Source organism: Natator depressus, chromosome 7 (genome assembly GCF_965152275.1).
Source record: "Natator depressus isolate rNatDep1 chromosome 7, rNatDep2.hap1, whole genome shotgun sequence".
In the NCBI taxonomy this organism is placed as follows: Eukaryota; Metazoa; Chordata; order Testudines; family Cheloniidae; genus Natator; species Natator depressus.
Genome location: NC_134240.1, coordinates 48,179,091 through 48,191,570, shown reverse-complemented (window position 1 = coordinate 48,191,570; position 12,480 = coordinate 48,179,091). Strand labels below are relative to the sequence as shown.

General features: G+C 44.9%; 1 protein-coding gene across 1 annotated transcript in view; it reads right to left on the bottom strand.

Moving 5' to 3' along the window:
• Nucleotides 1-11,593, bottom strand: part of GNAI2 (G protein subunit alpha i2) — a 207,106-nt gene extending 195,513 nt beyond the window's left edge. The window contains exon 1 of the mRNA XM_074958354.1: nucleotides 11,365-11,593. Coding sequence (XP_074814455.1) covers nucleotides 11,365-11,482 — 118 coding nt within the window. The 5' untranslated portion in view covers nucleotides 11,483-11,593. The remainder of the gene's footprint in view (nucleotides 1-11,364) is intronic.
• Between the last annotated feature and the right edge of the window lie 887 nt (nucleotides 11,594-12,480).

Sequence of the window (12,480 nt, the reverse complement as noted above, 5' to 3'; positions counted from 1 at the left end):
AGAACAAATGTCACAGGACAGTGGTCTGCTACTGCTAGACAAAGGGTGATTCATTTATTTGAGCGAAAGGTTGAGGCACAGCCAAGATGTTTATTTTTACAAGCAGGAGACAGATATGCTGCACTAATACGTTCAGTTTCAATTACTTGAATTCTATTATTTCAAATGATTGATGAAGATACAATTATTTGCCGGATGGACGCTGGAACAGTGAAGCGAGGTTTTTCCTACTGTATCATTATGGAATAGTTACACTGAGATTGGTTTAGACATGGCTGGATGTGTGACTAAACAAAGACAGCTTAGCCATTAAACAAAACCTTTAAGTACACTATACTTTTTGAACAGGCAAATTTCTGAATGGCAAGAAAAATTAAAACTTACTAGTGGCTGTCAGCCATCCAGTAACCTTAACGACAATCAGATTTACATTCTAAGGCCAGAAGGGACCACTGTGATCATCCAGTCTGACCTCCTGTGTGACACAGGCCAGAGAACTGAAACCTGCCCCCAAATAATTCCTGTTAGAACTAAAGCAGATCTTTTAGAAAAATATCCAATCTTGGGCCAGATCTACACTATACACTTACATTGGTATCACTATCCATCACTCAGGGGTGTGCAAAATCCCTGAGTGATGCAGTTATACCGACCTAACCCTCTTTGTAGACAGCACTATGTTGACAGAATAGCTCCTCCCCTTGACATAGCTACCTCCTCTCATGGAGGTGAATTAATTATGTTGATGGCAGAGCTCCCATCAGTGTTGGAGTGTCTTCACTGAAGAGCTGTGCTGCTGCAGTGTTTTAAATGTACTCCTGCCCTTGATTTACAAATTTCCAGTGATGGAGAATCCACCACAGCTCAGGATAACTTGTGCCAGGGGTTAATTACTCTCCCTGATAAAAATTTACACTTTATTTCCAGTCTGAATTTGTCTAGCTTCATCTTCCAGCCAGTGGATCTTGTTATATCTTTGTACGCTAGACTGAAGAGCCCATTATGAAAGTTTAGTTCCCCGTGTAGGTACTTGCAGACTGTGATCAAGTCACATCTCTTTGTTAAGCTAAATAGATTGAGCTCTGGGAGTCCAACACTTTAAGGCATGGCGGGCGAGGGAGTATCTTTTATTGGACCAACTTCTGTTGGTGAGAGACAAGCTTTCAAGCCACACAGAGCTCTTCCTCAGGAAGAGACCTGAAGAGCAGCTCTGTGTGGCTTGAAAGCTTGGTCCAATAAAAGATATTACGTCACCCACACTGTCTCTCTAATATCCTGGGACCAACACGGCTATCAGCACTGCATATTATAAGGCATGTTTTCCAATCTATTCATCATTCTCCATTTGTGGAACTGTAGATCTCAGACCATCTAATAGAGACAATATTATTTAACTATTTTGCATATGTTCATGCCTTACTCAGCTGTAGAAAGTATATATATTGTATACACACACCCACTCTCATTAACTCTGTCTACAGACCAAAGATTTTTTTTCCAAAATAAGCAGTGACAAAAATCTACTATCTGATAACAATGTTCTAGAACAGAAGCATATGTTCTTTGACGTGATTAAGTCCATGAGTAGCACTGTATGTTTGATGCTGCTCTGCTATAAGTAGTTATGTTCTCCTACTGGGTAAATGCGCCAAAAAATTTAGTTACCCTTACAGTAAAATTTGAAAAACTGTTTGGCACACAGTTTGGTTTGCACTGCCACTGAAATTAGCCTTGATGAACTGTTAAATTCCAGAGGTCCTGGTGGTTCCAGTTTTCTCCCAGTGTTATAAGACAACAATTACTATCGCTGCTCCAAAATGTTAATTCTGCTACAATATTCCACTACCTTCACAGTTGCTGGAGAAACTATGTCTCCCATGCTTCTGGAGAGCATACTTGGGCTGAGATGAATAGCTAGGGCCTTTGCTTTCTTCAACTCCTCGTCAGCAAGATAAGTTTTTGTTTTTTTTAAGTTTCTCTGGTAAATGAAGCCAACTTTCACATCTGAACTGATAAAAAAAAAAACCCTTGGTCCACAGAGATATCAAAAACTTCTGGGCACAATCAGAGTTACTAAACTAATTATAAAGAAGCCATTAAGAGAATGAAATTATTTCCATCACTCCTCCCCAGAGGCAGAGCTTAGATCTAAATTAAAATAGCTCATACTGCTCAGACACAAAAGGGACTACCCTACAGGGAGAGCTGCGTGTCAGAGAGTCAAGGGCTGGTTTTCTGAGAATGGAAATTTAACAAGAGAATGCATCTAGATCTGCAGCAATAGCACAAGTGAAACTCTCCACCCTACTTTCGGGTCAGCAAAATTCGGCAACACTTTTCTCTTTGGTAACAGGAGGGTATTTCTCATTGGCTTTGGAAATAGTTTCCAAGCCAGCTGAACAGTCTTTAGTTGTATTTATTTTTAGCTAAAGACTCAACCTTGGAACAAAGCTGCATAGCCATTTTTTTTCTAATGCTAACATTCCTTAAGGAGAGAGATGGAAAGTCTTACAATAATTTAGAATTACTAACCAAAGTCTGTCTTTTTTAAAAAAACATTTTTCCCCTTGTGCAGCAGTTTATTTTTGACACTAAATGATGGGCAAATTCAAGGGTGAATCCCACCAAAGGAAGCTTCTGGGACGGAGCGCGCTTGATTCAAAGCGGCCACAAGTTTTGTTTTGGTAATTTATGGCCCACTGGAATAAGCCATTCAAACACTAAAACGTCTAATTAGGGCTCTCAAACGATTAAAAAAATTGTGATTAATCGCACTTTTAAAAAAATAATGTAATACCACTTAAATTTTTGATGTTTTCTACATTTTCAACTTGCACTTTCATGATAAAGAGATTGCACTGCAGTACTTGTATTTGATTTCAATTACAACACAGAATACAAAGTGTACAGTGCTCACTTTATTTTTTTTTTTACAAATATTTGCACTGTAAAAAATAATAGTATTTTTCAGTTCACCGAATACAAGTACTGTAGTGCCATCTCTTTATCATGAAAGGTTTCAGAGTAGCAGCCATGTTAGTCTGTATCCGCAAAAAGAAAAGGAGTACTTGTGGCACCTTAGAGACCAACAAATTTATTTGAGCATAAGCATCCGATGAAGTGAGCTGTAGCTTACGAAAGCTTATGCTCCAATTAATTTGTTTAGAGACTAACAAATTAACTGGAGCATAAGCTTTCGTGAGCTACAGCTCACTTCATCGGATGCTTATGCTCAAATAAATTTGTTGGTCTCTAAGGTGCCACAAGTACTCCTTTTCTTTTTATCATGAAAGTTGAACTTACAAATGTAGAATTATGTACAAAAAATAACTGCATTCAAAAACAAAACAATGTAAACTTTAGAGTCTACAAGTCCACTCAGTCCTACTTCTTGGTCAGCAAATCGCTCAGACAAACAAGTTTGTTTACATTTGCAGAAGATAATGCTGCCTGATTCTTGTTTACAATGTCACCTAAAAGTGAGAACAGGCATTCTCATGGCACCATTGTAGCTGGTGTCGCACAATATTTATGCGCCAGATGCGCTAAAAATTCAGATGTCCCTTCATGCTTCAACCACCACTCCAGAGGACACGCATCCATGCTGATGATGGGTTCTGCTCGATAACGATCCAAAGCAGTGCAGACCAGCACATGTTCATTTTCATCACCCAAGTCAGATGCCACCAGCAGAAGGTTGATTTTCTTTTTTGGTGGTTCGGGTTCTGTAGGTTCCACATCAGAGTGTTGCTCTTTTAAGACTTCTGAAAGCATGCTCCACACCCTGTCCCCATCAGATTTTGGATAGAACTTCAGATTCTTAAATCTTGGGTCGAGTGCTAAGCTATCTTTAGAAATCTCACATTGGTACCTTCTTTGTGTTTTGTCAAATCTACAGTGAAAGTGTTCTTAAAACAAACACCATTGCTGAGTCATTATCCGAGACTGCTATAACATGAAATATACGGCAGAATGTGGATAGAACAGAGCATACAATTCTTCGCCCAAGGACTTCAGTCACAAATGTAATTAACGCATTATTTTTAATGCGTGTCATCAGCATGGAAGCATATCCTCTGGAATGGGTGGCTGAAGCAGCATACAAATGTTTAGCATATCTGGCATGTAAATACCTTAAAATGCTAGCTACAAAAGTGTCATGTAAATACCTGTTCTCACTTTCAGGAAACATACCGAATAAGAAGTGGGCAGCATTATCTCCCATAAATGTAAACAAACTTGTCTGTCTTAGCAAGTGGCTGAACAAGAAGTAGGACTGAATGGATTTGTAGGCTCTAAAATTTTACATTGTTTTTGTTACATAACTGCACTTAAAAACAAAACAATCTACGGTTGTAACTTACACTTTCACAATAAAGAGACTGCACTGCAGTACTTGTATGAAGTGAACTGAAAAATACTATTTTATCATTTTTACAGTGAAAATATTTGTAATCAAAAATATAAAGTGAGCACTGTACACTTTGTATACTGTGTTGTAACTGAAATCAATATATTTGAATATGTACAAAAACATCAAAATATTTAATAAATTTCAATTGGTATTCTATTGTTTAACAGTGATTTAAACTGCTATTAATCGTGATTAATTTTTTTAATCATAATTAATTTTGAGTTAATCCCATGAGTTAAACTGCGATCAACCAACAGCCCTACTTCTAATGAATGTTTGTGTGAAAAATCTAAGCAAACATCCATGATTCAGAGAGGAAAGAAGGACGGAGATCACAGGGCACCATTTAAAATCAAGCCAACAGAAAACATTACCTACTGCCTCCCTAACATGTTTGTTGGAGCTGAAATGGCAGATTAAATTTTCCAGGCAAGTGGTGCACACTGAGATTTAGGGCTAGTCTACACTGGCAGCGCTTTAACGTGGCTTGTGTGGTCACGGCAGAGCTCTGGGAGAGCACAAGGGGGATGCGGCTCCCAGCGCTGGTGCAGTGTTCACACTGACGCTTTACAGTGGTGAAACTTGCTGCGCTCAGGGGGGGTTTTTTCACCCTAAGCAAGAAAGTTGCAGCGCTGTAAATTGCCAGTGTAGACGAGCCCTTAGCTACACGACTATTCTAGTTTGCCAACGCTCTGGTGCAAAAGATTCGAGACAAGAGAAGCCTTTTAAGCCTGTTTGAATGCACATAAAGAGCAGGAAGAGACAGAGTTCTGATTTGACAGAGGATTTGTTGAGACCTCAGTCCAGTCTTTAGCCACAACAGACAAAAGCCACCGTGTTTGCTGAAAAGTACTAATTTGAGCTTGTACAAGAAGTTGGTTCTCTGAAGACTGCAGCTGCTCTCCCCAAAGCAGACAAATGTCCTGATAAAACGTGGTACTACCCTCTGCTCCAGAGGCTCACAAAGCAATAGCTCACAGCAGCTTGATAGAGTAAGAACTTTCATCAGAGCACAGCTTGTTGTTGCGGGGGTTTTTTTGGTTTTTTTTGGGGGGGGGCGGGGGGAGGGAATCCATCTACAGTGGAACGTTAAGGAGTAAGTATGTAAATTGAGTATTAGAAGCATACCGGTATCACTTTGTAAAGACAGCAGACCTGGTGAAAAAACAAATCCAGACTTCAGAGCTATTGGGATTAGAAGGCTTACATCCATTTTCCCCTCAAACAAACAACAATAATCTCATACCACAGGAGTTTTCCTTGACTTATCTTTAATGTACATACAATACATCTGCCATTACCAGCCTGCCTGGGACAGTCCATCTGCAAGCATCACTTAGACATGCATACTTTCAGCCTTGCAATGAGGAACATCTTCTAGCGTACAACTAACAGACCAAACATCAGATTCTCTTCACCACTCATTTCATCAAGGTCAAGCCAGTTTTCATCCTGAAAGTGCTTGCTAAGTCCCAGGGACTCCTCAGTTATACAGTCACTCTTCAAAAGTCTATTAAAATTTGTGCTTGTTATAAGAATTTACTGATGAGATTCACCCTGTTGTAACTGACCCAAAATTGACAACTGTGCTCAGAAATTACGAAGTTAACATTACAATTAGTCACAATCTACGAAGTAAGGCGTCTTACTGCTGTTCTCAGTAAAGAGCAATCTGTTTGTGCAATGCCTTCAAGTTAATTTGAAAGTATTTTGCAGACATGTCTCAGCTTAAATATAGGGCAATAATGACTCAAGTCTTCAGCACTATTTACACTTGAACAGCTGCTAGAAAGAAAAATTGTCTTGCTCTACTTTTGAATTTAGAGCCCCACACCAAGATCAGAATTGTATTTTGTAAATCCTTGACTTCTGAAGTGGAGAGTATCATTTGGATGCTTCCCTTCCTCCCACCTCCCATCCTTTCCAACATAAAGATACAATTTGGGAATAAAAATTCATTCCACACTGGACATCCAAAACCAAGCACTGTACATACAGCATGACAGAGGGCAGAATACACACATTCATCCTCCACTCAAAGCTGCCAAGACATTTTCTTCCCTTTAATTTTGTAGCCAACAGGTAGCACTCAAAAACATATGGTCATTTTGGCAGCAATCCTGCAAATGTGACAGCCAACATCTTGGCCAACACACCAGGGACTGAACTGGGTACCTCCAGGGATAAAAACAGGAGATTTTACAGCTTGAGCTACAGAGCCAAGGCTACCTAGCTGGGGGCTGCAACAGCTCAGATCCTCAGTGACAGGCATGGAGGGGGTAAGGGGGGCATGGGACACGACCTGTAACACACATACTGGACTAGCCCTTACACCAATGCGTGCCCCGATGCTTAACTTTACATATCAGTAGTTCTACTAACTCCAACAGCAGTCATTGTGTGAATAAAGTGAAGCACATGAATAAGTGCTTGCAGGATGGAGGCCTTTTTTACTAAATGAGTTACTTTAAACAGCCACAGCAAAGGACATGGCTACAGCCCCACCTAAACTGAGAAAACATACAGTAGTGAAGCATACGGAATATTATTACCTGTAAATTAACCATGTGCATCATTTGCATTTTGAAAATCTCATGCCCTTGTTTCACATTTAATATTCAGTGCAAAAGTGATTATCCAAAAAAACCATTTGCTGCGAGTATCCATTTCAGCTAGAGAATTTTACCAAAGCTAGCAAAAATGCTACAGTAGCGATCTACAAACAGGTTTCCTGTTGTCTTTACTCTAACACAGGTGGAAATCCAAATCCAAAAGGTGTCTGCGACCTTGTAAGTTATTTTTAGTTTATGGGTGAAGCTGCTGCCCTCTGCCTTATTTATCCAGTGAATTCACCTAGCCAGCTGTAAATCCACAGGCTATCACAAGCATGTTTATGTTACAAATTATGCAGGCCAACAGATGCTAGACTCATACAAAAGAAAATTCATGGGGGGGGGGGGGGGAGAGTCAAGCATGGGTTTTTGTTTTGCTAATAAAAGTACTACAGGCACCTCATTCTGCAGCTTTATTATTAAATATTTAGGAGTTATGGGGAGCAGGGGGTTTGAAGAGGCTACAAGAAACAATGTTTTAGTGCTGCTGCTTTACTTGACCCATTTATTTCTAAAGGGGAAAAAAAGATGCAAGACTAGGCCTGGATCCTTCACACCCAAAAATAAGGTTACATCAATACGTGTAGGACTTCTCCCCACCTAAGTCCCCAATCCTGTAAACAGATCCCCATACCTGCACAGAGCCCCATTTAAGTCAATGGAGCTACTCTGGTGTCCACCCACATAGATCCTGATTGCAGGATCAGGGCCTAAAATATTAATGGTATTAAGAAATCTTGCATTCCAGTTGGTCAGTCCTGATATCATCAGCACATCACACCAACACAGGAATCTGATCTAATTTGTTTACTGAAATCCTTCTAAAAAGCATCAGTGTATCTGCACTGTCTTCAAATAAGCCCACGGACTTTCCTAGCAAGAGTACATACGTTGTTGGCACTTAACCAATATTAAATAAGTCAAGAAGTCACTGTTGTTATTTTATCAACACAATGCTGTATTGACTAGAGCTGCTCAGATGTTAACTATGTAGTTACTAATGCAAGGTTGTGTTTAAAGAAATGAGCCTGCCTGATTTCATCATTGTTTCCTGCCACTGTTTCCTCTATTTAAAAAATCCACAAGACAGACATTTTCTCAACTGCTGTGCCATCACATGCTTCTCTCCTTCCATCCTATGTCTCCTAATTACCTCTTGTCCCAACCCACCCCACATCTTCCAGTTTACCACCCCATCTGGGCTTCCCCACACTGTGTGGGAGTATCACATAATATGGCATTTAAAAGGCTAAATGAGGAATTGCTCTTCCTGGGAATTTCAGGAAGCAGAATAAAATCCAGTTAGGAGGTCATTTAAAAATTTTTTAAAAGTCTGCTTTCTTCCCCAAAGCCAAAGGACAGAGAGCAGAGATGTCCGAGTTTTATGTCTGTAAAGTACTTTGAACACAGCAAGTGGTATGCAAACACATTATCATTCTCATCATCATCAGATGCCCATAAGGCACAAATCTTCAATTTGGATTAGAGCTTCATTAAAAGACGGGCAGAACAAGTGGAAAAATATTTGAGGAGCAGTAAACACAGGCTGGACTGGTGCAAAGTTTGCTACTGAACTAAGCAAATAAGAGCATCCAGTATCCACACATACTGAATCCACATTGCTGCTTCTTGTCAGGGTATGCTTTCCACCATTCAAGTCATACTAAGGGCTGCAGAAAACACTTTCTTTCAATACCCTGCTACCTTGGCACTGAAGATCAATTTACTTCCTCTCCCCCCTCAAAAAAAAAGTGGGGGTATTTGGGAAAAAGAAAAGCAAGAAAATCTGAGGATTTGAAATAGATGTTTACTTTCCTAGCTTACGGGGCCCCATGATGAGCTCAGAGAAAGGAGGGAAGAGAGAAATAGTGCGGAACACTGCTGAATGCTAAAGGCATAAAGCAGCTGACAGAGCCCTTTGACCAGTAACCTGGGACTGCAGACACAAAGCTACCCACCCAGCTCACTCTGGGCATCTCGTGGAAGGGGATGAGCACACCATCTGGTCTCAGTCAGATTGCAAAGGGTTTCAAAAAGGGGAGACTAAGAATCAACAAAAAGCAGTTCCGCCCCCTGAGCAGCACTGCTCAGTGCAAGGGGGGTTCACTTCACAGACCACAGTGCCCCCCAAATCAAGCAGGATGAAAGTGTTTTCAATTCCCCCCCCCCCCAAGTTCCATCACTCTGAGCAGCAGCTGTCTCCAACTCTCCTCCCAAGCAATCCATCCCCAGCCACAGTTGACAGGGATCCTAACTCTTCTCCATCATCATCTGCATGGATGTGGGAGGGGGGCATGGGCACCCTCAAAGCTCTCCCCTCCACACATTTACTCTGCAGAGTGGCTGGAAAACACAAGGCAGGGTGTATAGCTGTACAAGGGTGGAGTTCTGTAACTGGCAGGGGGTATTTGGGGAGGTGCATGCGAATGGGTGCAGCTGAAGAACATGTTTGGAGGGGATGTGGTAGCTGGAGTGTGGACAAGGCTTCAGGGAGGGTGGTGGGTTTGGACGGGATGGGGTATTTCACAATGTGGAAATGTTGGGCTGACAGAGGAATGGGGATTCTTTGCGGATACATGGACAGCTGGGGATGTGGAGATGAGGGGTTGGCCTTTCCAGAGGAAAAGGGTAGCTGAAGGGAGGGAGTGGGGTAATAGGCAGTTGGGGGAGGAATGGAAGGGTTTCATTCGGGGGATCTCTGGGGGAAGATGGGGAGAGGGTGTTCACAGAGGGTTGTACAGGAATTTGTAGGGAAGGATAGGAGTTTGTATTTAATGAGGGTGGGGAGCTTAATTGAGGGATAGTGAAGAAAGCTGTGAGAGAAACTTGGCAGTTGGGGTACATGTAGGGCTGAGGTACATGCCTCCATATGCCATACATAGGCGCCCATGGTATATGGGGCTGAGAAAGAGGTGGGGGCCTGTGGTATCTGAGGATTGAAACAGAGGGTTTTCATCTACGGTGGGGCTTATGGTATCTAGAAGAAAGTAGAGGTATCTGGGAGGACTGTCATGTATGGGGGTGGAGGCTGGAGTTATATGGGGATGTTACTAGGGAGTCTGTGATATAAAAGATGTGTGGACTGTGACATAAGGGGTGTCAGTGTATGTAAGGGGGTCGTGGGCTCAATGGTCTGTGCAATGGTGTATTGAGAGAGTCTGGGTGGGTGGGATTTACTGAGGGTGTATATTAGGGGAGATGTATGGGGTGTAGGCTGTACCTAGGGGAGTATATCATAGGGTTGCTGGGGTGTACGTAGGCAGCCTGGGAATGCAGTCTGGAGGGCTTGGAGTGTCTCTGAGGTGCAACATAGGGGAGTGCAGGAAGCCAGTAGGGGGCTCTTTGGTAGAATGGACTGGGCTGTACCTTGGGGTCTGCTAAGCAGGTCACTGGATAGGACAGGCTAAAAGTATGCAGGGTCTCAAAAGGCCCTTGAGAACCACAGAGGGGGGTGTTCTGTGGGAGGTAGCAGGCTGGGGAGGCTCTCAGATGCTGGAGAATCCCAGGAGTGTAACCGAGGGTTCTCGGTGGGCCCAGGAGGCTGGGCCAGGTGGTACCAGGACAGGAGAGTGTCGCAGGGCAGGGCCAGAGGAGGGTCGCTGGGCCAGGCGGTACCAGGGTACTGGGCGGACGCAGGGCTGGGTGGTATCACAGAGGCAAGCTGGGCAGGGGGAAGATGGCAAGGGTGTCGCTGGGCGGGACCAGGGGGGTGGGCCCAGGCAGTGGGGCAGACAGTACAAAGGCAGGGTGTCGTTGGGCAGGGTGGTACCAGGAGGGACTGGGGGGATATAGAGCAGCACCACGGGACCGGGGGGTTGCAGGGCAGGCCGGACAAGGGGCTGGCGGGTGGTACTGGGCACGGGGGGGGGGGAGGGGGGTGTCACAGGGCAGGGTGGTACCAGGCAGTACCGGGGGTCAAGGACAGGGCAATACCGCAGGGGCAAGGTGGACAGGAGCCTGGCGGGATGGTACCAGGGGGTGGGGGTGTCACCAGGAGGGATCCAGGTACTGGGGGGGGGGGGGGGGGATAAAGGGCAGGGCGGTACCGCCGGAGCGAGGCAGGCGGCTGACAGGGTGGTACCGGAAAGCGGGGCAGTGGCACCGCGGGAGCCAGACGGGCGGAGAAGGGCGCTGGCGGGGTGGTAGCGGAGGGCGAGGGTGTCGCTGGGCAGGGCCGGCCGGCGGGACCAGGAGGGGCGGGGGCTGCCGAGGTGGTACAGGGCGGACCGGGGAGCCGCAGCGCGGGGCGGGCGGTACCGGCGGGGGTGAGGCGGGCCGGGGAGGGGGGCTGGCGGGGGGACCGGGGCACTGGACGGGACCGGGCGGGCCGGGGCTCACCCAGCAGCAGCAGCTTGACCTCCCGCGCCGCCTTCTCGCCGTCCTCGCGCAGGTTCTTGTCGATCATCTTAGAGCGCTCGGCCGCCGCCTTGTCCTCGGCGCTCACAGTGCAGCCCATTGCGGGGCCGGGCTGAGGCGGATCCCGGCCGAGTCGGGCTAGTCGCGCGCCGCGCTCCGATGCGTCCCCTCAGCCTGCCGCCGCCGCTCTGAGCCCGGGGCCGCCCGGCGCGGGGGCGGGGCGCGGCGGGGCGGGGCCTCCGGTAGCGGGGCGGGGCCGTGGAGTGGGGGTGGGGTGGCTCTGCCTGGGGTGGATTTGGGGTATAAGGGGTGGCTCTGTAGGGAGTGGGTTTCGGGTGCAATGGGTCGGGTGGGTGGTTCTGTAGGAGGTGGGTTTAGGGTGCAGTGGCTCTTTATGGGGTGGGGTTGGGGTGCAGTGTGTGTAAGGTGACTGTATGGGATGGGCTTGGAGTACATTGGGTGGCTGTGTATAGAGTGGGTTTAGGGTGCAATGGGTGGGGGTGGAGTGGGTCTGTATAGGGTAACTTTGGGGTGTACTGAGGGTGGGGTGGCTCAGTATGGGGTGGGTTTGTGGTGCAGTTGGTGGGGGTTGGGTGTCTCTGTTCGGGGTGCAATGGGTGGGGTGGGTGGCTCTGTTTGGGGCAGGGTGGATAAAAATCCAATGATTTTTAAAATAATTAAAAATTGGGGTTTTTTTTATTTAAATAGGTTTTTCCTAAAAAAGCATTTTACCAAAAAAATCTGATCTAGAGATCATTTTAATTAAGATACATTATAGCTCAAAGATATCTCATCATGAAATAGTGACTATAAATTCTAATTCAATAGTATGAGACAATAGATTCATGTAATGTTTAAGAAAAGTTTTGTAAGTGAGTTCCAATAGTTCATGGATTAGGGACCCAATCTTATGGGGTTCCAGGGGCTTCTGCGTAAATTATTTAGGTTAATCTTTCTATCCTCTCAACGGGACTCAGTGCTCAGTCTAGAAGACATCAGAGATACTTAGTTTTGCAGTTCTCAAACTGTGGATTTGTCTCTCCAGAGATAACATGCTTGTTAACAGCAAAAATGTTTTTAAATACATAATATAGAATA